The sequence below is a fragment of the Poromitra crassiceps genome (genome assembly GCF_964638095.1).
Source record: "Poromitra crassiceps genome assembly, chromosome: 2".
Taxonomy (NCBI): Eukaryota; Metazoa; Chordata; class Actinopteri; order Beryciformes; family Melamphaidae; genus Poromitra; species Poromitra crassiceps.
Window position 1 is genome coordinate 57,743,744 of NC_139624.1, and position 26,671 is coordinate 57,770,414.

General features: G+C 42.3%; 2 protein-coding genes across 2 annotated transcripts in view; one reads left to right on the top strand and one right to left on the bottom strand.

Moving 5' to 3' along the window:
- ppfia2 (PTPRF interacting protein alpha 2) overlaps nt 1–13,574 on the top strand; it is a gene marked incomplete at both ends in the record, with an annotated part of 380,230 nt that extends 366,656 nt beyond the window's left edge. Inside the window, 8 exon segments of the mRNA XM_083657351.1 lie at nt 2,024–2,056; nt 3,003–3,178; nt 6,003–6,100; nt 6,388–6,563; nt 8,737–8,805; nt 11,763–11,916; nt 12,340–12,396; nt 13,516–13,574. Coding sequence (XP_083513477.1) covers nt 2,024–2,056; nt 3,003–3,178; nt 6,003–6,100; nt 6,388–6,563; nt 8,737–8,805; nt 11,763–11,916; nt 12,340–12,396; nt 13,516–13,574 — 822 coding nt within the window.
- Nucleotides 13,575–24,128: 10,554 nt separating this feature from the next.
- acss3 (acyl-CoA synthetase short chain family member 3) overlaps nt 24,129–26,671 on the bottom strand; it is a gene marked incomplete at its 5' end in the record, with an annotated part of 101,391 nt that continues 98,848 nt past the window's right edge. The window contains 4 exons of the mRNA XM_083662602.1: nt 24,129–24,740; nt 25,470–25,645; nt 26,231–26,330; nt 26,422–26,544. Coding sequence (XP_083518728.1) covers nt 24,657–24,740; nt 25,470–25,645; nt 26,231–26,330; nt 26,422–26,544 — 483 coding nt within the window. The 3' untranslated portion in view covers nt 24,129–24,656. The remainder of the gene's footprint in view (nt 24,741–25,469; nt 25,646–26,230; nt 26,331–26,421; nt 26,545–26,671) is intronic.

Genomic DNA, 26,671 nt, shown 5'->3' on the forward strand with positions numbered 1-26,671 from the left:
GGCCGTCACTAACTCTTCGTAGAAAACTTCACATGTACATATTTGTGTACAAGGCCATGATTGGTAAACTCCCTTTATATTTATGTAATCTCCTGACGCAGACCTCCATCACTATCTTGATGTGTATTGTCCCTGTCAAATAAATCTATACAGCTTCGTTCCACCAGGTGGCTTTCATACCAGGTCCCAAGGGTTTCCACAGAGCTGGGGAAAAAAGCTTTTTCCTATTTTGCTCCCTGGTCCTGGAATAATCTGCAGAGCTCTCTTCATCTAACTAACCTAGTCTCTTTGGGGAAATTTAAAGCCATGTTAAAAGTCTTTGTAACCGAGAAATGCAACTGCCTAAACTGAGTTGGATTTTAGTTTCTTGTGTATTTGATGTTTGTATTGTCTGTTTTGTTTGTATTTTAATTTTAATTTTGTAACTGTAACTGACTTGTAACTGACCTGTCTTGGCCAGGTCTCCCTCGGAAAAGAGATTTCAATCTCAAGGGACTTCCTGGTTAAATAAAGGTTAAATAAAATAAAATAAATAATAAATAAAGGAATTTGGGAGAATTGGATTGAGTACTGTATATAGCGCCAATTAGAGCAGACTTTGTATAAGAGATTGTGCAGGGCAAGGAATCCCTTAGTTCAAGGTTTAATAGCTACAGATATGTACATGTTATGATTTATTTTTGTTTGTTTTTGTTAATGAATGTAAAAACAGAGCTGATATAGAGATGAGTAAGTCGATGTATGGAGAGGAGCATAAAGAAATGTGTGGTACTGAATACAAGTGTAAATAAGCATACATGGGAATTGAGAGAGAGGGGGGAGTGGGGAAGGGAACGCAGGGGTATGATTGTATGTATGTATGTATGAATGATATAACACTATGTATGACACAAGAAAATAATAGTAATGATGTATCAGATGCTCTGTATTCCATGCTGAAGAACAATAAAAAAAGAATAAAAAAAAATAAAAAAAATCTCAAAGGGGCATCTACTGTATCTAACTTTACCACACAGTCTCAAGAAGCCTTTGTTTTGACATTGACAGTACAGTTCATCATGATCATCATCATCATCCACAAATCAATTTTTGAGGAAAAGCAGTAAGGTTCAACATTCAAAAATCAGATATTAACTCAGTTGATATGACATGTCTTAATATCAAAACCATTGGCAGTATTTGCTAAGCCGTTATTCTAAACCCATCATACATTACACATGTAACAGTAGATATCTCTCTGATACAAGACATCTTCTGTCTAGCTTTTCTCTGAGTCTTCATACAGAAAATAGTGTCTTGAAATGAAGGACTTTAAAGCTAATAGCCAATCCTGTAGCATCTTCTTGGGACATGCAGCAACAATGGGGTGTCCTTTTGTAACCCGTGTCCAACCCAAATGCACACTGTCAGGCCAGGCCAATACTGAGGGGCTAACAGGAGTCCCTGGAGACCAATTCATAGGAGGGAGAGCTTTCTTTCCTGCAATCTGCCTCCAGCTCTCACATGGCATTCCCCTATCTTGAATACCACACCTCTTCATGGATTTAAAAGCTGCCTTGCTGTTAGCTCAGAATAGTTTCCCAGGGTTTGAAAGAAGGAACTTTTCTCCCTCTCTATTCGACTATCTTTGGCTGAGATGTCAGGGTACTGAAACCAAACTCCACATGGGCTCTGTTTTGTTCTGGATCTTAGACTCAAACACAGATCATACTTGGATCTTTTTATGTTGGGTAGAGCTTTGATTGTGGAAGATCTGTGTGCTGATGCAAATACATAACACTGAACATAGTTCACGATGCCAAAGTTTGTTATTATGTGATTGGGAAAAAAGACAGACTGATGCATTATGTTATCAATATTGGGTTTAGCATTGGGTTTCATCATGAGGTCAGGTCTGCCAGTTTCATATAGTCTAAGAATGATTTGGAATGCAGCTACAAGATTATAAGAATCACATTAAAGAAGGGTTTTTTTTCTGTCCCGGTCATTTTTTCACGTGAATATTGTTTATTTTCCTTTCCAGAAGTCAGACTCTGAGGAGGGAAGCTGGGCACAGGTAAGACACATGCTATGCTGTGATGTACTTGCTCTTGTACATTGCGGTAGCTTATGACATATGGTGTGAGTCAGGCACTGGGTCAGTGGAAGATGCAGCGTGCTGACTCCGCTCTCCTGAGTGAGGCAGGCACTGAGTCAGTGGAAGACGCTCTCCTGTGTGAGGCAGACACTGAGTCAGTGGAAGATGCAGTGTGCTGACTGCTCTCTCCTGTGTGAGACAGACACTGAGTCAGTGGAAGATGCAGTGTGCTGACTGCTCTCTCCTGTGTGAGACAGACACTGAGTCAGTGGAAGATGCAGTGTGCTGACTGCTCTCTCCTGTGTGAGACAGACACTGAGTCAGTGGAAGATGCAGTGTGCTGACTGCTCTCTCCTGTGTGAGGCAGGCACTGAGTCAATGGAAGTTGCAGTGTGCTGACTGCTCTCTCCTGTGTGAGACAGGCACTGAGTCAGTGGAAGATGCAGCGTGCTGACTGCGCTCTCCTGTGATGGCATTTTTCATTTATCATGTATATCATATATATTATCATAGCCTTTCATAATATCATGCTGGCTTTTTCATTATGTTAAAGTCTGTCCTGACTGTTGATTGACACAGACACAGTGGGGAGAGAGCCCCTGGTGGAGGCGAAGAGAGACAGCAGGCGTGGTGGTTGCTCTGTTGTTAACATGTGTTGTGTACTATAAACTTTGTGAAAGTCTTTGTTTTGACACATTTTGACTCTGTCTTTTCTTTGAGACCGTGCCAACTTGTTAGCAAGCTTCATAATAAATAATTTATCTTTGAAAGTCTTCCTGATTGTGAACCTCTAAGATTGCCATCACATCTCCTGTGTGTTCTGTCAGACTCTATCCATGATCACATCTCCTGTGTGTTTTGATCACATGATCACATCTCCTGTGTGTTTTGATCACATGATCACATCTGCTGTGTGTTCTGTCAGACTCTAGCTTACGGCGACATGAACCATGAGTGGATAGGGAACGAGTGGCTGCCCAGTCTAGGACTACCTCAGTACCGCAGCTACTTCATGGAGTGCCTGGTGGATGCCCGCATGCTGGACCACCTCACCAAGAAGGACCTACGGGTGCACCTCAAAATGGTGGACAGCTTCCACAGGTAATGCAGTGTGTGTGAGTGAACAGAAATTGTGTCTGGCCACAGCTACGCCATTTTACATGTGATCGCGTTGAATCTTTCAGGAAGTGTAAACCTAACGGGTGACCTAACGGAGCCGGATTTTTGAATTGGGTAATTAGAGCCGACTAAATGGGCAATGGCTAATTAGCGGCCAAAATGAGTGAACACATGTTCAGCACCATGGAGAGGTCCATTCGTTAGCTACTGATGGAGCCAGAGAATCAGGGAATCAGGCAGGGAAGTGGACTATGAAAACCCCCTGGGGAGAGAGAGGAGAGACTGCATGCCAATCCTGTGAGCGAGTTCTGGCTGCACAGCACAATACACTGAATGGGTAATTGGCTAGTACAGGGGTCGGCAACCTTTTTGATATGAAGCGCCATTTTCTTTTTTTTTAAGTACATTTTTATTGAATTTAAGTTGACAGTACAAGGTGCAAGAATATAACAGATTGAACATTTACCCCCACCCACCCGAACACCCAACCCACAGAAAATAACCATACAAACGAATGGGGGGGGGGGGTAACATAAAGTAAGCAAATAAAAATATCAATAAAGCCCCTTTTAGATCAAAGTCAAAAAACCCACTAATATCCACAAACTAGTGGCATTTTCTTCAGTCTAAAAGTTTCCAAGCCAGGCCTTGAGGCCCTGCAAGTGAGGTGCGTTTTTACACGGTGGCTCTGCTCCGGCTGGCAATATAAATCTTGGCGGTGGTCCAACCCGTGATTTTCGAGTTACCGCCCCTTTTCCAGCGTGAGTCAGTGAGATTCAGTGATTCCCACAGCCTGAAATTCGCCTTTCTCAACAGTTAATTAATTTACATTGACCGAATTATGCTGAGAGAAAAAAGTGTCTCTCGTCATGCCCACACAGCCCAGCCCAGCATCTCATAGACTGCATCAAGTCAGCCAGAATGTAAGTAGGTCATCCGCGTTTGCTCTTTCAAAATAAAGCCCTCATTGTAACGTTCACATTTTGAGTAATGCTTTACAGCTTCACTATTATGTAATCTTAACATCAAAACTAGTATTTTGACACAATGTTTGCTGCTTCGTTTGTTGAAACACCTTTTTCTCCTCCCAACGTGCATCAGTGAGGCCATTTACTTAAAATAAATTACATTAGTTTGAAGATGGAAGATAATCTAGTAATGGTGACCATACTTTTAAAAACAGATTGTCAGAAGCACCATTTTCAAATTTGCTTGTCAATCAGTGTGCCCAAGGTTTTATAGCTGGAGGACCTGATTGTCTGTCTTTTGCGCCAACATTTTCATCTGCTCTCTGCTGCTTTGGAATGCATGGAACGCAAGGAGGCTGGCTAACCAATCAGAGCCAGAGTATCGTGGCTCACTAAATAGCCTAAATATGGCTGTGAAATAGGTTATTTGGCAAGGCATTTCAACATTTCTCCCAAAAATCTCAACTGCGCACCTATTGCTACTGTGTGCTGCTGTGCCACTGGTTAACCCTTGGCGTGCCAGAGGTGGCACCTGTGCCCTAGGTTGTTGACTCCGGTGGTAGTATAGTAGGGCTGTCCCAAACGATTATTTTCTTATCGATTCGACTAACGATTATTTTTTCGATTAGTCGATTAATCTAATGATTATTATTTTAATTATATAACAATAAATTTACCCAAAACAAATAAATAACCCAAAACTTCTCAATTTCTGTATTTTATTTAACCATCTCATTCTCTTTAACAGTCCAACATAAAATCTCTCAAATAAAATTAAAGCAAGAGCTTGTCCTCAAATAAAATGAATATAGTGCAATTCAAAATAAAATAGTAGAATAAATTAAATTCAAGTCACTTTCAGGAGGAATACCAAAAACCTTGTGCAATGTCAACTGAGTTTAGCAGCAGTCCAACATAAAATCATCATCTTACAGTACAATGGTGTGCAATTTTCAGTAACAGTGCTCTTAATTTTGGAGAAAGACAAATGCTCCATGTAAGATGGTCACACATCATCCAGACACAAGGCTGTTAGAAGAGTGTGCTGATGTCAAATGACGCTGCGCTGATGGGTAAGCGCTATGTTAGCGGCTAACTGTTACTTGTCGTTACTTTAAATGGCAGTAAAACGCCACTGAATGACCAAATTGATTTAACTTTTAACCATTTCGATTTCCACTTTCCATACGGACCCCAGTATTGGTTACCGTAGTTGTTTATAACGTGACTATATTTATAACGTTTATAACGTAGGCTACTCCGGTTTCCAGTTTATAACTCGGGTCTACAGCCAGAGTGCGACTTGTAGCTATTGCGAAACACACAGATTCAGCCCGCAAACCGGAGTACGTTATTAACGTTATAAATATAGTCATGACGTTAACAACTAACCAATGCTGGGGGTCCGTATTGAAAGTGGAAATCGAAATGGTTAAAAGTTAAATCAATTTGGTCATTCAGTGGCATTTTACTGCCATGTAAAGTAACGAAAAGTAACAGTTAGCCGCTAAAATTAGCCACACGTGACGCGTCGAAGCACGTAGCGTGCGTCGACGTAATTACGTAGTCGACGTCATCGATTACGTCGACTCGTTGGGACAGCCCTATAGAGCCAAAGTGAACCGTCACTTCCTGGTTTTCTCCCTGTACCAGCTTGTGAAAAATATGAATGGTTGTGAACGGAGAGATAACGTTCAGTTTTTATCCCGTTTGAATTGTGCCACAGGGTACACATGTTAAATTTTGTCAATTTAAAAGATAACTATGCATGATGGTGTGCATGTGATCTGATGGTGTGCATGTGATCTGATGGTGTGCATGTGATCTTGTGTTACCAGAACCAGTTTACAGTATGGGATCATGTGTTTGAAGAAGCTCAACTACGACAGGAAGGAGCTGGAGAGACGGAGGGAGCACAGCCAGCACGAAATGAGAGGTGTGTCAATAGTGTGCAACCGCCAACAATAATATGAGTCAAAGGAATAGTAAACAAGAGTGATTCAGCTGTTTGCCATTAACATTGTTGTTGTTTAGTGACACATGCTGGCTCTTGCTGGGGGAGTATGTGAATAACATGCTCTCTATCTGTGTGTGCAGACGTGCTGTGTGTGTGTGTGTGTGTGTGTGTGTGTGTGTGTGTGTGTGTGGGTGTGTGTGTGGGTGTGTGTGTGGGTGTGTGCGTGGGGAGTATGTGAATAACATGCTCTATATCTGTGTGTGCAGACGTGCTGGTGTGGAGTAATGAGCGGGTGATCCGCTGGGTGCAGAGCATAGGCCTAAGGGACTATGCTAACATCTTGCTGGAGAGTGGCGTGCACGGCGCCCTGGTCGCCCTGGATGACAACTTTGATTACAGCAGCCTGGCGCTGGTGCTCCAGATCCCCAACCAAAACACTCAGGTACCCTCAGCAGCACTCTCCAAAACACTCAGGTACCCTCAGCAGCACTCTCCAAAACACTCAGGTACCCTCAGCAGCATTCTCAACCAAAACACTCTGTTACCCTCAGCAGCACTCTCCAAAACACTCAGGTACCCTCAGCAGCATTCTCAACCAAAACACTCTGTTACCCTCAGCAGCATTCTCAACCAAAACACTCAGCTACCCTCAGCAGCATTCTCAACCAAAACACTCAGGTACACTCAGCAGCACTCTCCAAAACACTCAGGTACCCTCAGCAGCATTCTCAACCAAAACACTCAGCTACCCTAAGCAGCACTCTCCATCAGTCAAAACACTCAGGTACCCTCAGCAGCACTCTCCATCAGTCAAAACACTCAGATACCCTCAGCAGCACTCTCCATCAGTCAAAACACTGAGGTACCCTCAGCAGTACTCTCCAAAACACTCAGGTACCCTCAGCAGCATTCTCAACCAAAACACTCAGCTACCCTAAGCAGCACTCTCCATCAGTCAAAACACTCAGGTACCCTCAGCAGCACTCTCCATCAGTCAAAACACTCAGATACCCTCAGCAGCACTCTCCATCAGTCAAAACACTGAGGTACCCTCAGCAGTACTCTCAACCAAAACACTCAGGAACCCTAAGCAGCACTCTCCGTCACTACGTTTGTTTAGTTTGTTTATCAATTGGAAACGAGATGATTGTGATGCATTGTTTAGATTGGATTCCACACAAGTATGCATGGATATGTTTGACTAATAGTAATAGTATTCTGCATTTCCACGGAGAGTTGCAAGGCCCATTCACACTTAGTTAACTCATAACTAAATAACTGTTATAACTATAAAAATTATAAATGGACTGCATTTTTTCTAGTGTACCAAGCACTCAAAGTGCTGCACAACACATGCCTAAATTCACTCATTCATACACTGATGGCGGCAGGCTAATACACAGGGTGCTGCCGCAACATTCAGGAGCAATTTGTGGTTCAGTATCTTGCCCAATACAAGGAGCAAGGACACTTCGAGATGCGGACTGCTGGGGATCGAACAACCGACCTTCTGATTGATTAGTGGACGAGCCGCTCTATATCCTGAGCTACAGCCACCCCGTAATAATAATACATTACATTGATATAGCGCTTTCCTCTGTGCTCAAAGCATATATAGCTGTAGTCTGAACACAGCTATTCTATTTTTATAGTTATCTTTATAGTTATAGTTATAAGTGTGAATGGGCCATTAGTGCCCCCTGATGGTCTAAATCTTTTCCACTTTACCAATGATAAAACGGACTAATTTTGAATTTATTGACATGAGCGTAGTCAAATTGATAGACATTGAATGTGAAAATATCAGCTATCAGCAGCTTCAATCCAAATCTTCAAAAGCCCGTATAGACCTTATTCGCTAACCCTGGACGGCACCATATTGTTGACATACCGTCCTGTGCGAACACAGCGCAGCAGCTGACAACTAAACAGCCTTATTGTCGTTTCTGTTCCATTACAAAATAGCGATGGTGATGACAGCAATAAAAAACCCACAGTTGTTGTTTGTATGCTGCCGTTAATGCCTGTAATAATAAACAAAAGAAAAAACGAGGTGAACAGACTTTGCTGTGAGGAGCTGTCAGAAAGTTTCACCTGTCTCTCCTAACTATCCAGACATCTCCTGTGCTGACGTATCCTCAGTCTCGCTCCCTTCACGTCTGTGGATGGTAGAGATAGAAACAAACCACGGGGACTTTATTGCTGTCATTACTACAGTCATGTATAACGCAGGTCACCATCCGAACACAACAGGAACGATACAGGTAACGCTGACAGCGGCTAGCTTCCTATAAACGCTGCTCTTACATAGTCACTTGAGAGCTGCAGCGCTATGTCAAGAACATGGCGGGGTGGGCGTGCCCGTACGTGAGTTACATCAAGTCGAATAAGGTCTATAGGTCAAACCGTAATAAGAGCATAGAGTTTTGTCACTCAGGTCGCTTTCTCAAAGCCCTGTGAATTACTATACTTCTTATCTCCTCCCTTACTTGGATAAAAGCAATGTGCAGCACGAATAATGTAACGTGTCAGCTGCCTGTGTTTTTGTGCTGCTAAAAATAGCTGACCTTGTGATAAAACGGAATATGTTTTATTATTATTTTTCTCCCCCTCAGGCACGTCAGATTCTGGAGCGAGAGTACAATAATCTGCTGGCACTCGGCACCGAGAGGCGACTGGACGAGGTGAGTGGCACCCATCGCCCACAGGACTGACCCCGCACCACTGTTTGGCGATGGGCCAAGGTGTGTTAGCCATGGCAACACACTGGAGCTGGATGTCAGTTTCAAGTAAAAACACGTAAAGTAAAATAAGGACGAAACAGGTGCCGGACAGAATGCAAGTCATGGAACAAAAGTAGAGTCTGCCACACTGAAAGCTGTTCACAAGGTATGTAAACTCAAACTAACATGAAATCAGGTTACAGGAATACACTGCAATTTGGGGAAATGGTCCCATTTCGAAACATATCACTTAAGTCAGTGATTCCCAACCAGGGGTACTTGAGCAGCTTGCAGGGGATACTTGGAAAGAGTGGGGATTACAATTTATTTATTTATTTCCAAAATGATAAAAACAATATTCCATGTCATTTCATAGCCCCATCTTTGTAAACCTGATGACTTTTTCCAAATGAAAACTGTCTTAATTGTATTAAAGGGGAGTCATTCAAATTATTTCCATTTAGATATGTTAGGCCTACTAAAAGTTTAATATGAGTTTAATAGAACAACACGCATGAATTGGCGAAAACGCTTTCGCTTTCGCGCATTATCGCGCTGGGAGCTGGCGGTGGGGGATTGCAAATTTGCATAATAGATTATGCGTGCAACACACTTTGAAACACGGCAGAAAGCCCACAATCGCACGCAGCTTCATTGCAGCTGAGCTCACAACCGAAACGACTCATGCAGACTCGCCCAAAGAGCAGCCGCCAGCAGCCAGGCAGCACAGACAGGCAGAGCCTCGCTTGTGACAAACGCTGCAAAGCCACCAGAGACACACCCACGGAGGGAGGAGTTTGAAAGAGAGGGGGGTTTCCTGCTGCTATGGAGGAAATTACTGTTCAAAACTATTGTTTAGATGTCTGACGTCTTACGCCAAAAATAAATGGTTAAAGTGACTGTTCTATCGAATTTCACAAAAAGCCATTTATCTCAGAATAAATTTTCAGACGCTGAAACCATGCTGTATTCTACTGCTAATGCCTACATAACTACTAACTCTACAAACTAACTCTTTTAGACAGAGAAAGCACACATTCTATTAGATCTTTTGAGATCATTTGTGTTCACAAAATCTTAGCAGAAAAGAATCCTCGGCTCTTGAAAGATGATCCAGAATCCTCAAAAAAAAACCTTGGCAGAACCTACCTACAGTATTGAAAAAACGGCTGGCAGTGAATGTGTTAAGTGACGAGAACATAGACACCAACATCATTCATGTGTGTCCCCGGTAGGTTGTTTGCTCTGTCCTAAAACTTTAGCATACAGTATGTCTGCATTTTGTACTCTTACTGTAAATGAAATGCAACTGAGTTTTGTATCAAAGATAGTTAAAATATGATATAAAAATAACTTAGCAGTACAATACTTAACTACCAGGAACTACTTTCCTTATTGCATCTGTCCCTGCAAAACTCGGAACATGTTTTATTTCAATGGGGAGTGAATGTGGTCAGGTCAACGGGAGACTCAGTACACCTAAAAATGGAGATGGAACATGACTGTTGCTCAAAAGGTTTCAGGAAATAAAGCATCGCTACCGTACATCCAGTGTTGTAGTCAAGTCACAATATCTCCAGTCTGAGTCGACATGTTCAAGTCCAAGTTCAAGTCACCAATGAAGAGTCCAAGTCGAGTCCCCATTACTTGAGTCTGAATCGAGACCGGAGTTACTGAACATGAGCGTGAATCCACATGTAGGTGGAACACACGTACAGTACCTGCCCTTGCACAAAATTTAATAATGTCACGGTATTAATATAGCTATCTAGCCTGATATTCAAACTGCATTGTCAATTCATAAACTCATTTCCTCTTCGTCTGAGATTGCGCTCACTTCAGAGCATTTCTATGAGGGGGCGGGCTTCGGTCTTCCCTAACCAATCGGCAGGGCAGCCGCAGCAGTCTTGCTAGTCACAAGCACAAGCTAACGTAGCTAGCTAATGCTAGCCAGCTTCTCCACGTTAAGCAGCTAAAGTCGGCCGACTTTGTACTGTACGTCGTTTTAACGTAAGTCTTATCGTACACTGCAGTAACTAATAAGACGTTCGTTAAAACGAAAAAGTCGGCCAAAGTTGGCTGCTTAATGTGGAGAACCTGGCTAGCATTAGCTAGCTACATTATGTTGTGTAATCTTTATGCCTCTAAGATCACATAATGACGAGACGGAGAGCAGAATATCAGTAACGTGCTTTACTCTTTATTTTACGTCTGACCAGGAAGTTACATGTCCGTCACATAAACCGGTCCGTGCGGCAACATCAACCTATAACCAGAATCCACATTATAGGACACGTTAGCTTTGGCCACAGCTGTTTCTGTTGTGCATGACTGACAACAGCGTTAGCCAATCAGCGCCCGTAATTGGATTTTCAACCGGAGAAAAGGCATTTGCTCATGGCGATTCCAGACCAAGAAGAGCCAATTCACAACTGTGGAGTGGGAGTGGCTTCGAAGGTCTGGAGACAGGCTAATAGCTATCAATATCTTATGCCAAATTATTAGGACCTATTACAACAAACTTTATCAATTAACAAGTCCCAGTCGCCGTCTTCAACTTCCAAATCCAAATGCATGAATGCTCAAGTTAGTTCGAGTCATCAGTGCTCAAGTCCAAGTTGAGTCACAAGTCCTGAAACTGAGTCCAGTCGAGTACTACAACTGGCTACATCAGCTACTGTATATTGGGGGACACAATATTGCGGGGCACAAGGATAACTTTAGTGTCTATGTTCTCATCAGTTAACCAGCAGACGAGAACTTTAACTACAGCATATACTTGTGTTGTTAACTACAGCATACTTGTGTTGTCAACTACAGCATATACCTGTGTTGTTAACTACAGTAGGCTATATACTTTTGTTGAACTCATTTATTTCCCTCTAAACCCCGCTGTATCATGTCTGTCTGTCTGTCAGTATGACGACAAAGACCTCCGGGGTCCGTCGTGGAGGAGGCAGTTCCCACCCCGGGACGTCCACGGCATCAGCATGATGCCCGGGTCGGCGGACACGCTCCCTGCCGGCTTCCGCCTCACAACGTCTGCTCATTCTCGGAGACTGCCCCCCGAGGGTGAGCGCCCGCACTAACCCATTTCTTTTCCGGTAGGACAAAAAGGAAATGTGTCATATTATATTAGGTTATGTTATATTAACAAATTATTTTGCCTCATATTCACTCTTAAAATCGTATTGTTCTCTAAGCAAGTGGGGAGAAATAATTCCACTTCCGCCAAAGCAGTTTTAATTTCTAGAGACAAGTGTAAGTATCTTGAAACAAGGCAGAATATGGCAAACGACTGGATCATATTTTAAGACTGCTAGATGGCATGATGTGTCATGCTGGATATTATCTGCAGTGTGGCTTTCAAAGACAGCATCAAAGTAGCGTTTTAACCCGCAGTGTTTTGGAGGGCTGGAGCTGCTGCTCCTGGCTGTGTGGAGCATTCTGACCATGTCTCTTGTTCTCCCACTGACACTGACGGCTGCTCTGCAGTCCTCTATGAGGCGCTGGATGACTGTCCTGACGACATGTATTTGGATTGGTTTCAAGGTCAGCTATGCCCCACTGAAGGCTCTCTGGGCTTGTCGGCCCCGTGTGCGTTACTATACGTATGTCCCCCCTTTATATACCCACCGTCCCGCTGTATCTCTCCTTTTCTTTGTGGTGTCTCACCCTCACCTCAATTCTCTCTACTACTCTTTAATCTCTCTGTCCTCAATATCCAACTCCAAGGGTGGCCATTTTTGTTTTGCAGTTGTGAAATAGTCGGGTAGTTACCCATGGTGGTAAAAGATAGGGCTCCAGTTATGGGTTAGGACACACTCACCTCCTGTGGGAGGGGTCGGCCGGCACGACCCTTGAAGTTACAGTAATTAAGCGGCGAAACAAAGATGGATGTGAGTGCTATGTAAGTTGTCCTGCATCAGGAAGCTTACATAGGTAAACGGTGTCTTCTTGGATGTATTAACAACTCAAACTGACAGTTTGCGTTACTCCTCATCCCTCTGCTGTTAAAAGAGGACACTGGTTGAAGTAGGCTTTCTCTGAAGAGTAGAGTGTATCGGCGCTATGACTGGGCAATATTGACATCAATATTCATAGTATTCCCATGATGACAAGCATTTTCCTACCAATATGGCGCTACAATACACACAGCTCAATGGCTGTTTGTGTCACTCGATTGTAATCTCCTAATTGATTACAATCACCTGTTATTTTCATAACAAGATGGGTAGGAACATGTGGTCTGTTACATGTGGTCATGTAACAGAATACTATGAATTGGGGGGGCATCCATTTTGACCAGTGTTCTCATCTAACACGGTGTTCCCGGTGAAACTGAAACAGCCTTCCCATGTGCCTCTGTCTCTTCTCTGTGCCGTCCACCACAGAACCCATCTTGTCGCTGGTGTTGTCCACTCAAAACTACAACCTCCTTTGAGTGCGTGAGCTAATGTGCCACTGCCACGGCTTTCCTGCTGCGGTGACACGTCTGTTTCACTTGTGATCACGCCTGTACCGATCTACCTTGCATAGATCTAATCCTGTGGCACTTATTTTGGGTGGTAACCAAGTAGAGGGATGTTTCCTACTCACTCTGTGTCCATCTGAAATGGCAGAAGCCTAGTATGGTGACTTAAGGATCTCTCTCACTGTCTCCCCCTACAGTCGGACCGTCAGCGGTGCAGCGCCTGGACAGCTCCACGGTGAGAACCTACTCCTGCTGAGAGGAGGAAGAGAGGGACCTCAAACTGTATGCTGTATGTAACACACGCTATGTAACTTGCTCTCTCTCTCTCACACACATGCACACAACGAAGATCCTTTCCTCAGAAGTACCTTACAGATATTGGATCAAAGGGACATGAGGGTGAATGGTTTGTCTCCACGGCTTGGCCAGACTGCTGTGTTTTTTGCCAGGTGGCTGTGATAAGCCAATAGGAGGCCAGCAGCGTGCCGCTGCCTCCTGCCGACTTTTCCCTTTTAGATGACATGACTCGGTGGACCGGGCTTTAGATGACATGACTTGGTGGACCGGGCTTTCAGAACCTGCTTCAAATAGACGAGGGGTATCGTACACGGAGATTAGTCAAAAAAGGTAATTTACATTATTCTGATAGTGGATAGCGGTCTCTGAAAAGTTACCTTGTTAGATTCCTCTGGACATTACAGATTATAAACTGAGCTTGCTCGAAGTTTTCCTTCTGACTGTGTATTGCCCGGATAGGAATGAGTGCATTTTCCCATAAGGATTTAGCTATGTATAGATCCGGTACCTGCAAAAAGCATAATAAGTGCATAATAAAGGATTTATTAACCTTAATAAGGCACTGTTCTCGCTTTAGATCTGGTACCTGCAAAAAGCATAGTTAACTGTTAATAAGTGCATAGTTAACTGCTAATAAGGTAATAACAAACTATTTATTAACTCATTGAGTGCCAAGGACGAGTATGTTCGTCAAATCATTTAGTAACGTAGAGTGCCAAGGACGAGTATGTTCATGAATTGCGTTTTTTGACGGTGGGACGTGGACCAATGCAGCAGAGCGAGCAAAGCCACCAGAGACACACCCACGGAGGAGGAGTTTGGAGTTGAGGGGGGTGGGGGTGCGGTTATATTGAAGGAAATTACTGTTCAGATGTTTCAGGTCAGAAAATATTAGTTTCAGAGTCAGTGATTTGCTTGAAATGCTTAATTTCACAAAAGGCTCAATATCTCAGCTTTCTAGATGGAAACGCCTGTTTTTGCTGTTTTTGACCTATCTTCTCCAGCTGATAACTAAAGAACGGAAAATGATATCAATAAACTTTTTTTTGCTGCTGATACAATAGAGTCTCATCGTTCTTTGTGCGTGTTCGGTGTTTACATAGTAATATCACACAATATTCTGTGGGCCTCGAGAGATCACTGAAAACGCTCTGAAACTCTGGCACTGGGAGCGTCCGTTCTCCAAAAGTGGCTGGCACTCAATGAGTTAAGCTTAATAAAGTAACAAAACCAGCTAGTAAAGGCGGTTATAAAGTGCTTATAAATGTCTTATAAGCTACCAATAAATATGTTTATAATGAGATTATTAACACTTATATAGTATTATTAACATAATAATAGTGTTAATAAGCACCTTATAAGAGCCTTATTACCTATTAACACTTATTAATAGAACCTTAATATAAAGCGTTACCAAAAAATCTAGTTTTAGGATTGTATCTAATGGTTTAGGGAGTTTGTCCGCAAACTGTTCTTGTGCATCAGGTTTAGGTGTCCAGACAGAGGCAAAAGGGCATTGGTTTAATTTCAACACACTGGCTCAAGCTTGGTGTAGCAAGTCACACTGACATAGTATGGAAACAGAAGCAGACTAAATGCAACTCCTTCACTTAAACAGCAACATTAAAGCAAAAGATATCAGACAAGACAAAATAATTCCGGTATGAGAGTGAGAAGAATTATTCGATAATGTGAAATACAGTAAGACTTTTCTAAACTGAACATCTGATCTGAAGGGCAAACCCTGTCAAACATAGTGGTCTAATTTTGTATCAAAATATATTTTAAAGCATTAAAGTCAAGCTGAACCCAAAAATAACTTTTATTTTCTTTTAGTTCAAATACCTGGGTATGCAGTGCACCTATTTAATAATGTATGCCAAAAAAATAACAAAAATCTAATTTATTTCGTTTTTCACACTTTTTCACATCAAAAGTTCATTTTTCAAGATTTCATTCATAACAGTAATCTACCGTTTGCTGACGTCACCTAGTACTATCAAATTTCTACCCCATTTCAACCAATCATATCACGACATGGCAGCTGTCAATCAAATCTTATTTCAGGATCATTTTCTCTTCCAAATGAAGGAGAAAATGGCGCCTAGTGCCTGTCATCTGACAGAATTTCTAGGCCATAAACTAACTACTAACTAGGCCAATTGTATGGAACATACTAAATAAATCAAATGGTAATCTCTGAGAATGCAAAGAAATGTAAACTCTTTCCAGGAATATTGTATTTACCTACGCCTCTCAACCTGTCATCTCAGACAAGTTATGTTTTCAGTCTGAAACGGACTCCGACCCATGCGCCACTTGGGCTTCGAACGGGTTCAGTTCGACTTTAAGCTATAAAACAGTGAGTATACTGTAGGTTTCAACCTTTGAACCTTTACCTTACCATACTAAGGTGCCGTACTTTACCTTACCGTACTAACACATTTTAAGCTCTTTTAATACTTTAATAAAGGTGTTAAAATGTTATATATATATATATATGTATATATATATGTATGTATGTATGTATATATGTATGTATGTATATGTATGTATATGTATACATATATATATATATATATACCGGTATATATATATCGTTCCAATTCTATGACCTGAAATCAATAACAAGACTAGAGTGAATGCCATCCATTAAACTAGAGTTGGTTTTAGACATCAAAGTCATTCAGAAATTTGTTCATGTCATTTAACTACATACAAACTCTGTCATCCCATTAAACAGTATGTATTCATACCACTGGCAGCATAGTGTAGCATTATTCCCATGCAGAATGTAGGAGACAAGTATTACAACTGTTGCATTTTACAGTTTGCCCTTTTTAGCTGACTTCCAGAACAACTTGCAATGAATACAACAGTGGATAAACTTCAACTCCTAGACGAACAGAATTACAAGCCACCATAAGTAATAAGTGCAAGGCTCAGAGGGGCTGGGTATCGCTACTCCATACTGTACACTTAAGGTATCGACCGAAATAACCCAGTAGTACCAAGTAGTATTGAAACTTCTACAGTAAAACGATGCCTGCCTTCAATCTTTTCAGTACTCAGATCTAGACAAATTTACTATTGTTTTGTTTGCAGCCAATCACCACAAGTGTTCCCTTGATTTAATGCAGCGTGATTGGTCCACTACAGCAGCAGCTGCAACCAGAGATGGGGTCCGTTACTCAAAAAAGTAATGTATTACACATTACACATTACTTTCAAAAAAAGTAATGCCTTACTTTACTTGATTACTTCCTGGAGAAAGTAATTTGTTACACTACTCGTTACATTACTTTTGCGTTACTCCGTAACATCGGCTGAGATGCATTGTCACATAATTTGTCAGTTAACAATACAACATTAAACCTTACATATGCCCATATATTAGCACAAATCTCTATAATAAGGTAGGTTGCAAAACTGTTCCTGTCTGATGATGGCTGTCCGTTCCCTGCCATCTGTATTTTGCTTTCTGAAAAATGGCGATTTCATTCTACTGTTGAAACCATGGATGGCAACATTTCCTCTACCATGTATGAGGCAACAAGCCTGTCCATCTCTGATTTTGATGTTACCTGGTGAAAAGCAAGCTTTTGCTGCTTGCTTGCGGTCGAGGCAGGCGACTCAGCTTGGCTCTGCAACCAGCTTTGTGTTGGCATGTTTCCACTGCAGATACTTTGAGAGGTTTGATGTCGTACAGTAGCTAGCTGCTTCTGTCCAGGGCAACGTTTGCAGTGTCACATTCTTGTCCTTCCGCTTGTAGAAGACGGCGCACTTTTTGGCAGATTGCAAGGATACCGCACTGCGCCCACTTCATTATAAGACGTATTTGCGAGGGGTATTTACAGACCCCATCGCTGTATGTGGGTTTCTCTTATGGTTTACATTACATTACATTTCATTTCATTTCATTTTGTCAAAATATTCAGATATTCCAGAATTGCATGTTGTGTTAAAATACATATTATTATTTCTATCTAACACTTTTTAGCCTGATTTAATTGGAAAACAGAGTGTAAAAAGTTCTGCAAAGCCTTCTGGGAAATTTAACCTGTGGAAGAGGAAAGTGGGCGGAGTTCCCAGCATGCCCTGTGGTAGTGTGTTTTGTGTTTTTGTGTCAATTGTTTGTTTGTCAATGTGTTTTGGAGGTTAAAATTATTTATTGTTCTATATGCATGATGATAGTTATCTGCTAAGTTATGTGTCGACTAATAGTGCTGTTCTGCATGCTAATACAAAGTTGAAATATTGGCACCATGGGTGATTCTGCTGTGCAGTTAAATGACCTGTCTGATGGGACACAGGATCTGCTATTAAAACGGAGATCTTTTCTCTCTATACATATCTTGCTAGTACGCAAGTAACGAGTTAAGCGTTTGATTAGTAACTGTAATGTGATTACTGAACTTAGGGACAGTAGTGCCTTACACTACTCCTTAAAGTTACTTGTTACTTATTAAAAATTGTACTTAGTAACGTAATCCGATTACCACTATTTAAAAGTAAAGTAGGGATTACTTTCAGTTACTTTTGGATTACTTTTTTTTTTTAATCCAGGAATGTCCCATTGGGATACAAGATCTCTTCTTCCAGGGAGTCCTGGTCAAGAGTCCTGGCTAAAACCCTTATTTAACTAGATGAAGCATGTTTTACCATTGATAACCAGATAAGAATGTTTATAGCCTACCAACATGAAGTTGAGGAGAATACAACAAGAGTTATTTTTAAGACCACTTTAATTTACGTTATGGGTATTTTTCATGATGTGGAGTGGAAGACGCAGCTTGTTGCTTTAATCTTGAAACACGACGTGAAACACTAAAGCCGTTTTCACACATGCCTACAGGAAAATTACCTGTAAATCAATATCGGCCATTTCCCGGAATTTCCCTTCACACCTGAGCGCTCCATGTGTGAATATAGTGTCAAATAGCCTGTATGTTGGGGGGCGGGCGGCACTGCAGAGCGGGTGGGGAGTGACGTGTGCACTTGGATGGGGAATCCTCCTTATTTTGGGGGTCGGCAAAACTCCGATGCTGAAATAAGTTCGCTTGTCACACAATAAATCACACTCGTTTGACTTAAGAGGGCATGTATGTTGTATCATTCACATTCGCTAACCAGTCTTTGAACTGAAATATTTGAAGAAGTTGGGATCCCTGTCTGAGAGAAATAGCCTGGCTGGTTCGATGTTTATCCGTTCACCTGCGTCGCGTTGAAGCACTTTTTACAGACTGGCTTCGTTTGATGTGTCCGGGCTTGCCTTCGCTGTCGGCAACGTAAGCAAAATACTTACACATTTTGCTTCGTGCATTTGCTTTCTCAACAAGCGTTGGGCGGCTTGCAAGACTCTCAGAGCTGTCTGTGTCCCTGTCGGGCTGCTGACTGAAGGAGGACTGAAGGACTGGCCAGAGAGCGAGCAGGCAGCAGAGAGGGGAGAGGGGGAAATCGGCACGCCCACACATGAAGCTGACATACCGCTCTTATTATCACAAGATAATTTCGCCAGTTGGCTACACCGTTTTTTGTTGTTATTTTGTAAAATTAATGAAGAGGCAAGGGCGAATGTAATCCCGCCTGTAACGCCGTTACTATACCCCCGTTACTGTAATCTAGATTACACATTTTAAAATGTACTGTGACAGATTACAGTTACCGTTTTTTTGTAATCAGATTACGTAACGGCGTTACATGTAATCCGTTACTCCCCAACCCTGGCTGCAACCCATAGCGTCTGCGAGGTGAAGTCGAGCACAGTGTACTGTACGTTATGAAGTTGAATGAATGAGTTAGAAAATGAATGAAGTACTCTATTGGTATTGGTATCACTTTAAGGGTACTGGTATTGTAATTGTTTAAACGATACCCAACCCTACATGTAGCATGTAGCATGTAGCAGCCACACTGACACTGCTGTGTCACTGCTGTTTAAATGATACCCAGCCCTACATGTAGCAGCCACACTGACACTGCTCTGATGGCAGGAGGATTGTTTTAGAGGAGTGATATGGGGGGGAAACAGAACTGAAGAGAGGAAGAAAAGTTTCCGAGAGCAATTTAGAGCGAGTGGAGAGGGGAAATGAGTTAGTGGGGAGAAGGTGAGTTACATCTTCATAACCATGATTTTGTCTTTCTCAAGAATTTGCTCATCCCATGAAGCACCCCGCAAGCTATGTTTCTGATGCTTTCATCAGCTTATTTTTAAGCACTCCCACACACCAAAAACTACCGTATGTGTGTGAAGGAAACACAAGAAAAGTTATTTACTCTACAAGCTAAGATTGATGTCTTCAGCAGCTTATTTATCATTTCCCATTGCTTCAGGCAGACTCCAACACAAATACATAGTGTGTATGCACACAAAAACACGCCTCCATGACCTTCTCCCTCCCTCTCCACCATTCAGACTCAGCATTTGAAAGTGTATGATCTGTAATGTTTGCATGAACCATAGACACAGCTTGAACAAAAACAATCGCAGGTTGCATTTCAGGAATTCTAATTTACATCCGTTTATCAAGTGCTTGAAATCGCAGATTAGACAAATTCAGTCTGTGTTGGTTTTATGCATACTGTATATATAGTATTATGCTGATTGCATATTCTCTACCCTTTAAATACTGGAACTGGTAATTAATACCCCAATAACCCAATATAATATCAAATATGAATCAGATACTGTATGAGACACATAGAAATCTAAAAAAATATTTGATTCCTGTTATTAAAAGAGCAATGAAAATAATGGACCTCTTTCATTTGGACACAGACTGCACTGTACCTGGGTACTGTCAGTCACCTCTGTTCATGTATCCTGTGTGGAGCTGTACCTCCGTACGACAGATGAGGAGGTGGGCCAAATGCCTCTCTCTGCTTTTGGTTCTTCCTTTAATAGGGGCACATAGCACAAAGTGACCATAATATCTCTGCAGGGGTTTGATAGGGCTGTTCATCAATACCAATAACTCAGTGATTACCTCTCTAGTGCTAGTGAGATTGTGCTATATTTTAGGACGAATGAGCTACTGATCTGAGTGGCCGGCCATGCTGGAAGCCCGATCCCCCCCCCTCTCTCCTTTCATTCTTTTGCGTTCCTCCGAGACCCTACACAATGGAGCCCGAATCTGATCCTGTGTGGGAGGACAATATTGAGGCAGTTGATGCGGTTTCATGAATTCTGACTCCAACACCTGCTTGTTCTGTTTCCCCTCCAGGTGCAGTTTTAACTGAAGCCTAAAAGATGGAGCTGCTGGACGGGCCAACCTGCCTAAGAACAAACCATTCTGACAACACGCACTGCCAAGAAGCCCTACCCTCCGTCCCTCTACCGCCCCATCCCCCAGGAGGTCTAGTTAGGTGTACCGCCTGCCATGCCCCACCCCCCTTCCCTTACTACAAGCCAAGTCCCCCCCCCCCACCTCCCCTGCCCCTCTATAACGTGGGCACCAGATGCCGGTGCTATACGACAGTCCTGCAGGCTGCCCTGTTGGCGCCATTTCTACCTTTTACATGGACAGTAACTTGTCGATGCATAACGTACTGTGTATTTCTTCTACAGGAGATGTGTAGGTTATCTGTAAATTAATATAAATAAATATGCCGTTTTTTTAATATATACACACATCTATGTATAAAAAAAGATATTCAGAGTTTGTGCAAAAAAAAAGAAAATGCCCCCGTCTCCTCATTTAGCAGTCCATAGATCAAAATGACACTGCTCTTTGAACAGTCTCCATATTACCCGCCTCCCTCCCCAGATCATTTTGTACATACGGTTTTATTTTTTCATTGTGCTGATGACAACGAAGATGACAGCGATGAACGTGTGCTGCACCACGGAGAGAGAATGAGACATTGAGTGTTGCGTGCCTGCCCTCTAGTGGCAGAGAAACCCCACTTCTGGCACCGACAAAATCCTCCATCCTTTCATAATGGGACAGCCCCCCACCCCCAAAGCACTTTGATACACAACCGCACCAACTCAACGGACTCTTTTAGTAGCCAAGACGAAACAAAATAAAGATGCCACTGTTCTCCCAAGTCGCACAAAAACTCCCTCTCAGAGAACAGAACAACAATGGCGTCAGTAGAATGTGTCACTTACTGTACTGTATGTTTTGTCAGGCTACACGGTCACACACACCCCACCACCACGGAGTCCTGCCCTCTGACACAACAGTGGAAATAACTGAAAGACAGACTGCTTAGCTCATAGTGTGCGTAGAGTATATGACCATGTTGAAGTGAGGTGACTTAATGACAAAAACCTGTTGCTTGCTGTGACTTACGTTGGTGTAACTGTTAACTCTTTGTTTCCGTCAGAGTTTCCAGGGTAACCTATTGTACAGCCCTACTCTGTCTTTTAGTTATTTCTGATGGACTACTCCAAGGTTGGACCCCGCTTCTTTTTTCGGTTTGTTTTTATACATCTTCAATTTGCACGAACAATGAATCATTTTATTTTGTGTCAATTTTTTTATTTATTACTTCTTGTACTTTGGTCAAAACTAAGTGGTGAGCAAAATAAATTTTCATTGTCAATAAAAAAATATACTATTAAGTGAATGAGTTGCATTCATTGTTATTCGTCTTGCCCCTATATCCGTTAATTATGAATTTAGAAAAAATACTGTAGTACAGTACAGGGTTCCTACACATTTTCCATTTCAAAACTCCAAACCTTTGCAGACTAACATTTCCAGAAATCTGTCAGACCATATTTGACATCTGAGTACACAAGGGTGTCACTTTGTATTGAAAAGTGGTGGGGACATCATGTCCCCATTGTAAATGACACCTATGGCCACACCACAATTTGGAGGTTTTGGGGTTGAGCCTCAGTGAAAGCTTGGACTTTGAATAACTTCTCAAGTGAAAACTGAAACGCTTTGACAAAAATGACATGACCATGTCAGACTCAATGGTTCACAGTTTTTTTTTTTTTTATAATATTTTTCCCCCCGATTTTCTTTTATCCCATTTTTATCCCCCACAGAGTTTGACAGCTGCATGACAGTTTTGAGGTTGAGGGTTTGAGCCTCAGTCAGAGTTATGAAAATGGATACCCAGACGAAAGACTGAAAAGCTCTGAGAAAACCTGCCCTAACAAGTGTGACACAGTGGCTCACAGAGTTGGATTACTGTCCAGCAGTATTGAGCTCGTGAGTTCGAGCCTCCGTCTGTTTTGAGGTCATGGGTTCGAGCCTCAGTCAGACTTCCATAGAGATATGAGCACGGGATTATGAGAGAGGAAACCACAGACTGCTGAACTTTTACCTCAATCCTCAAACTTTTTATCTCAACCTTCATACAGTTGCTGTATGCAGATTGAGACGACACATTGCATTTACACTTGTGTTCAATGTGTACACAATGCGTCCCTGACCACCTCCGGAGGTGGTTTGGCCGATCAGATTGCAATCCATCTTCAATGTGTCTTGGGGGCGTTTACACCTATACTTTCAAGTGGTCAAGCACAATCTGATTGCAGAAAACGCATGTTAATGCCAGGTGTAAATGGCCTCAATTAGACCGTCAGCTTTGGCATCTGATTTGAAAGTGTAAAGATTGAGACAGGTGGGATTTGAACCAGTGAACAACTACACACCAAGCAGCTGTTTATCTCACTGAGCTAGAGCCAGTGACTGTCCAGTCTCCTTCATCAGCGTATTTATATCAGTGTTCAAACTACTGATGACAAAGAAGCATCACTGCTGGCATCTTGCAGCCAGCAGTGATGAAGCCAAAGTCCGATGCAGGGATTGAACCAACAACCTTCTGCCCTACATCCATGTTTATCTGGGTGAGCTACTGCCCACTTATGAATGACAATATTATGGACGAATAATCATATCTCAACATTTTTGCTGAACGGTGACACGATACTGTATATGTCTGTATTTTCAACAAGTGGGCCAAATGTTCAGTTCAATTTGCTTTTCATCATCAATTTAGACATCAGAAATGTGTCATCTTCATATCATCACAATGATTCCCCTTATAAACGATAATATTGAATTATTGCCCAGCCCTAGGTTTAGGTAAGGTAAGTAAAACAGCGGTTAGGTTTAGGTAACAAAGCAACTTGGTTGGGGTTAGGATTATGGTTTGGGTCGGGATTCAAACCAGGTCTTGAACGGGTCCGCCACTACCACCCTTCTTCCTAGTGCAACTTTGATCTACTTAGTCTGAACCTCAGACTGTTATGTCAAGAGCACTGGGGGTCACCGCGAGGTGACCTTCAGACGGTCCTTCGGCATAATTACCTTTCGCGTCTGCAATGATGGGTGTGACAAATCGTGTATTTTGACTCCCCGGGAGTGAGACCGGGTTGGGAATATAGTTGTATGTTTATTATGTAACTAATTTAAATGGTTTTGAAATCCAACTGTTAACATGTATGTTACATTCTGATGCCATGATAAACACTTGCTTGTATTATCAATTTATTTTGTCTAAATTCAAAATTTTATTATTTAGAAAAATGAATAGTCAGATAGTCACAATAGACAATAGTCTGGAAACAAATATTGTTCCATACTTTTCCACAACTGGAAAATAATAAAATCAAATTCCATACTTTTCCATACTTGGATAGGAACACTGACAGTAATATCTCGCATTCTTATTAAAATTACATACATGTGTAATGTTACTTGGTGTCTACATTCAATGCTGATGTAAAATTCAATCTATCTGACTTTATGGAGTTGTTACATTTGAGAAGGTTACACTTACAGTGTACACTATTGGTCCATAAACGTCTCCCTCCAGCTGCCCTATAATCTTTCTTCACAGTTTATTACCCACTAACATACCCGAGCCTACATATTATACTCAAGATACTGTAGCAGTGTTCATATTATTATTTTTTATTGCTAATTCTACTTGTTACGCCCTCGCCTGTACCTCCCTGGCGTGAGTGTGCATGCACACTTTCTGCAGTGGGTGATTGTGCATATTCGTATATCCCCCTTTACACCACGCTGTACTGTACTCAGCCGCAGGTGACCCGGTCATCCCAATGAGGAGTTCAGAGTCCAGCAGGTCTCAGGGCCTTTTCTACCTGCCTCTCAATGTCTTTGAACACCTCCGGGTCCTCAATGGTTGGAGTGATCTGTGGAGAAACATTGTTTGCATTTTTAGCTTTTGCAGCCTTCCACATTTCAAATTGAAGCCTTGTAAGACTGTTTTAAGGCTACTTGGGATTGAAATGAATGTTGGGAAACTCTAAATATAAGACACCAAAGGACACCAAGAAATTAAGTGTTAAAGGACATGAAGTCCAATTGTGTTTAGTAAAGAAGATGCTTTAAATATTGTATGCTAAGTTGTAAATATTGTATTAATAACCCAGTTCTGTATGAATCAGAGTGAACATGCAGTGTAAAGAAACCCATCATTGCATGATGAATAGAAAGTAAGACTATTTACAATATTGTAATACTTTGAAAGCCTTAAATTTTGATTATCCATTTTAAGACTGACACTTTTCAAGGATCCGTGGAAACCTTGTATTTGCGTCTGTAATCAGACATACATTAAGGTGTATTGATGCTCAGTTTGTCATCCAGTTCTCCAGCGAGCGCTAAGCACAAAACTGAGTTGGTACTGTAGCTGTAGAGATGAAATCCCCCATGTGCCCTCCAGGGCCTGCTAATGTGCCCACAATGAGATTTATCCTCTTCTGAGCGGCTGTGAATCCAAGCACAGGGGAGGAATAAACCACCTGTGCAAACAGTATTTCCACACCGCGCCTTTATTCTGCAGTACTGAGGCTCTCATCAGAGCTAAGCTAAAAAATAAATAACCTTTCCTGCTAAAAAAAAAAGAGAAGACGTTGTACCTTGTATGGCTTGCCGTTGACCAGGTTGGCTAGCGAGGAGCGGGGGATCTTGCCGGAGCGCGTCTTGGGCAGTCCTCCAACAAACAGCACTTTCCTGAAGGCAGCGACGGGCCCGATGCTCTCCCTCACCAGCTTCACCATCTCTTTAATGATCACCTCCTCACTCTTCTGCACGTCTGACACACACACACACACACAAACACAGATACAGTATAGACACATACAAATAAACACAGATGTTCAATATACACTTATATACACACATCTAGAATTCGAATTATTTTTCTTCCATATTCTCCCTAATTGTACTTGGCAAAATTCCCCCTGCTGCCCCGGCTGTTGCTCCACCCTCTCTGCCGTTCTGGGGAGAGCCGTAGACGAGCACATGCCTCCTCTGATACATGTACAGTCGCTGTAGACGAGCACATGCCTCCTCTGATACATGTACAGTCGCTGTAGACGAGCACATGCCTCCTCCGATACATGTACAGTCGTCTGCTGCTTCTTCTTTTCACTTGACAGCGAGGAGTTTCACCGGCAGGATATAACGCGTGCGAGGATCACGCTATTACCCCCAGTTCCCCTCCCCCCAAACAGGCACGCCGATCGACCAGAGGAGGCTGTATTAGTGAAAGTTATACATTCTGTGCCAAGGAGTTGTATGAAAAATGATAATATTACTTTAGAAATAATTAACGGGCAACAAGTAATGTACTGTATGACTTTGTTTACACAAAAACTGTACATTTGTCATGCCTCACCAGTCCTCAGCACACACAGGGCCAGGGGGACGTGGCCCTTCAGAGCATCCTCTAGACCGACCACGGCACAGTCAACCACCCCAGGGTGCTGCAGCACACACTGCAACACACACACACACACACACACACACACACATTACAATACCGAAAGGAAAATCTTTATGCTGCTTCATCTCTCATCCTTCTCCTACCTCCTCCAATGCTCCAGCCGACAGCCTGTGTCCTGCCACGTTGATGACATCATCAGAGCGCGACATGATGTACAGGAAGCCCTCCTCATCCACGAAGCCTGCATCCATGGTGTCATAGTAGCCCTGATAATGGAGGGATGTCAGCATTATGTTGCACCTTGGTATTTAGGAGCATTATAGTAGAATTACTGACAATATCAAATGAGCACATGTATGTTATAATTTTCATGTTGAGACATGTCATTAAAAC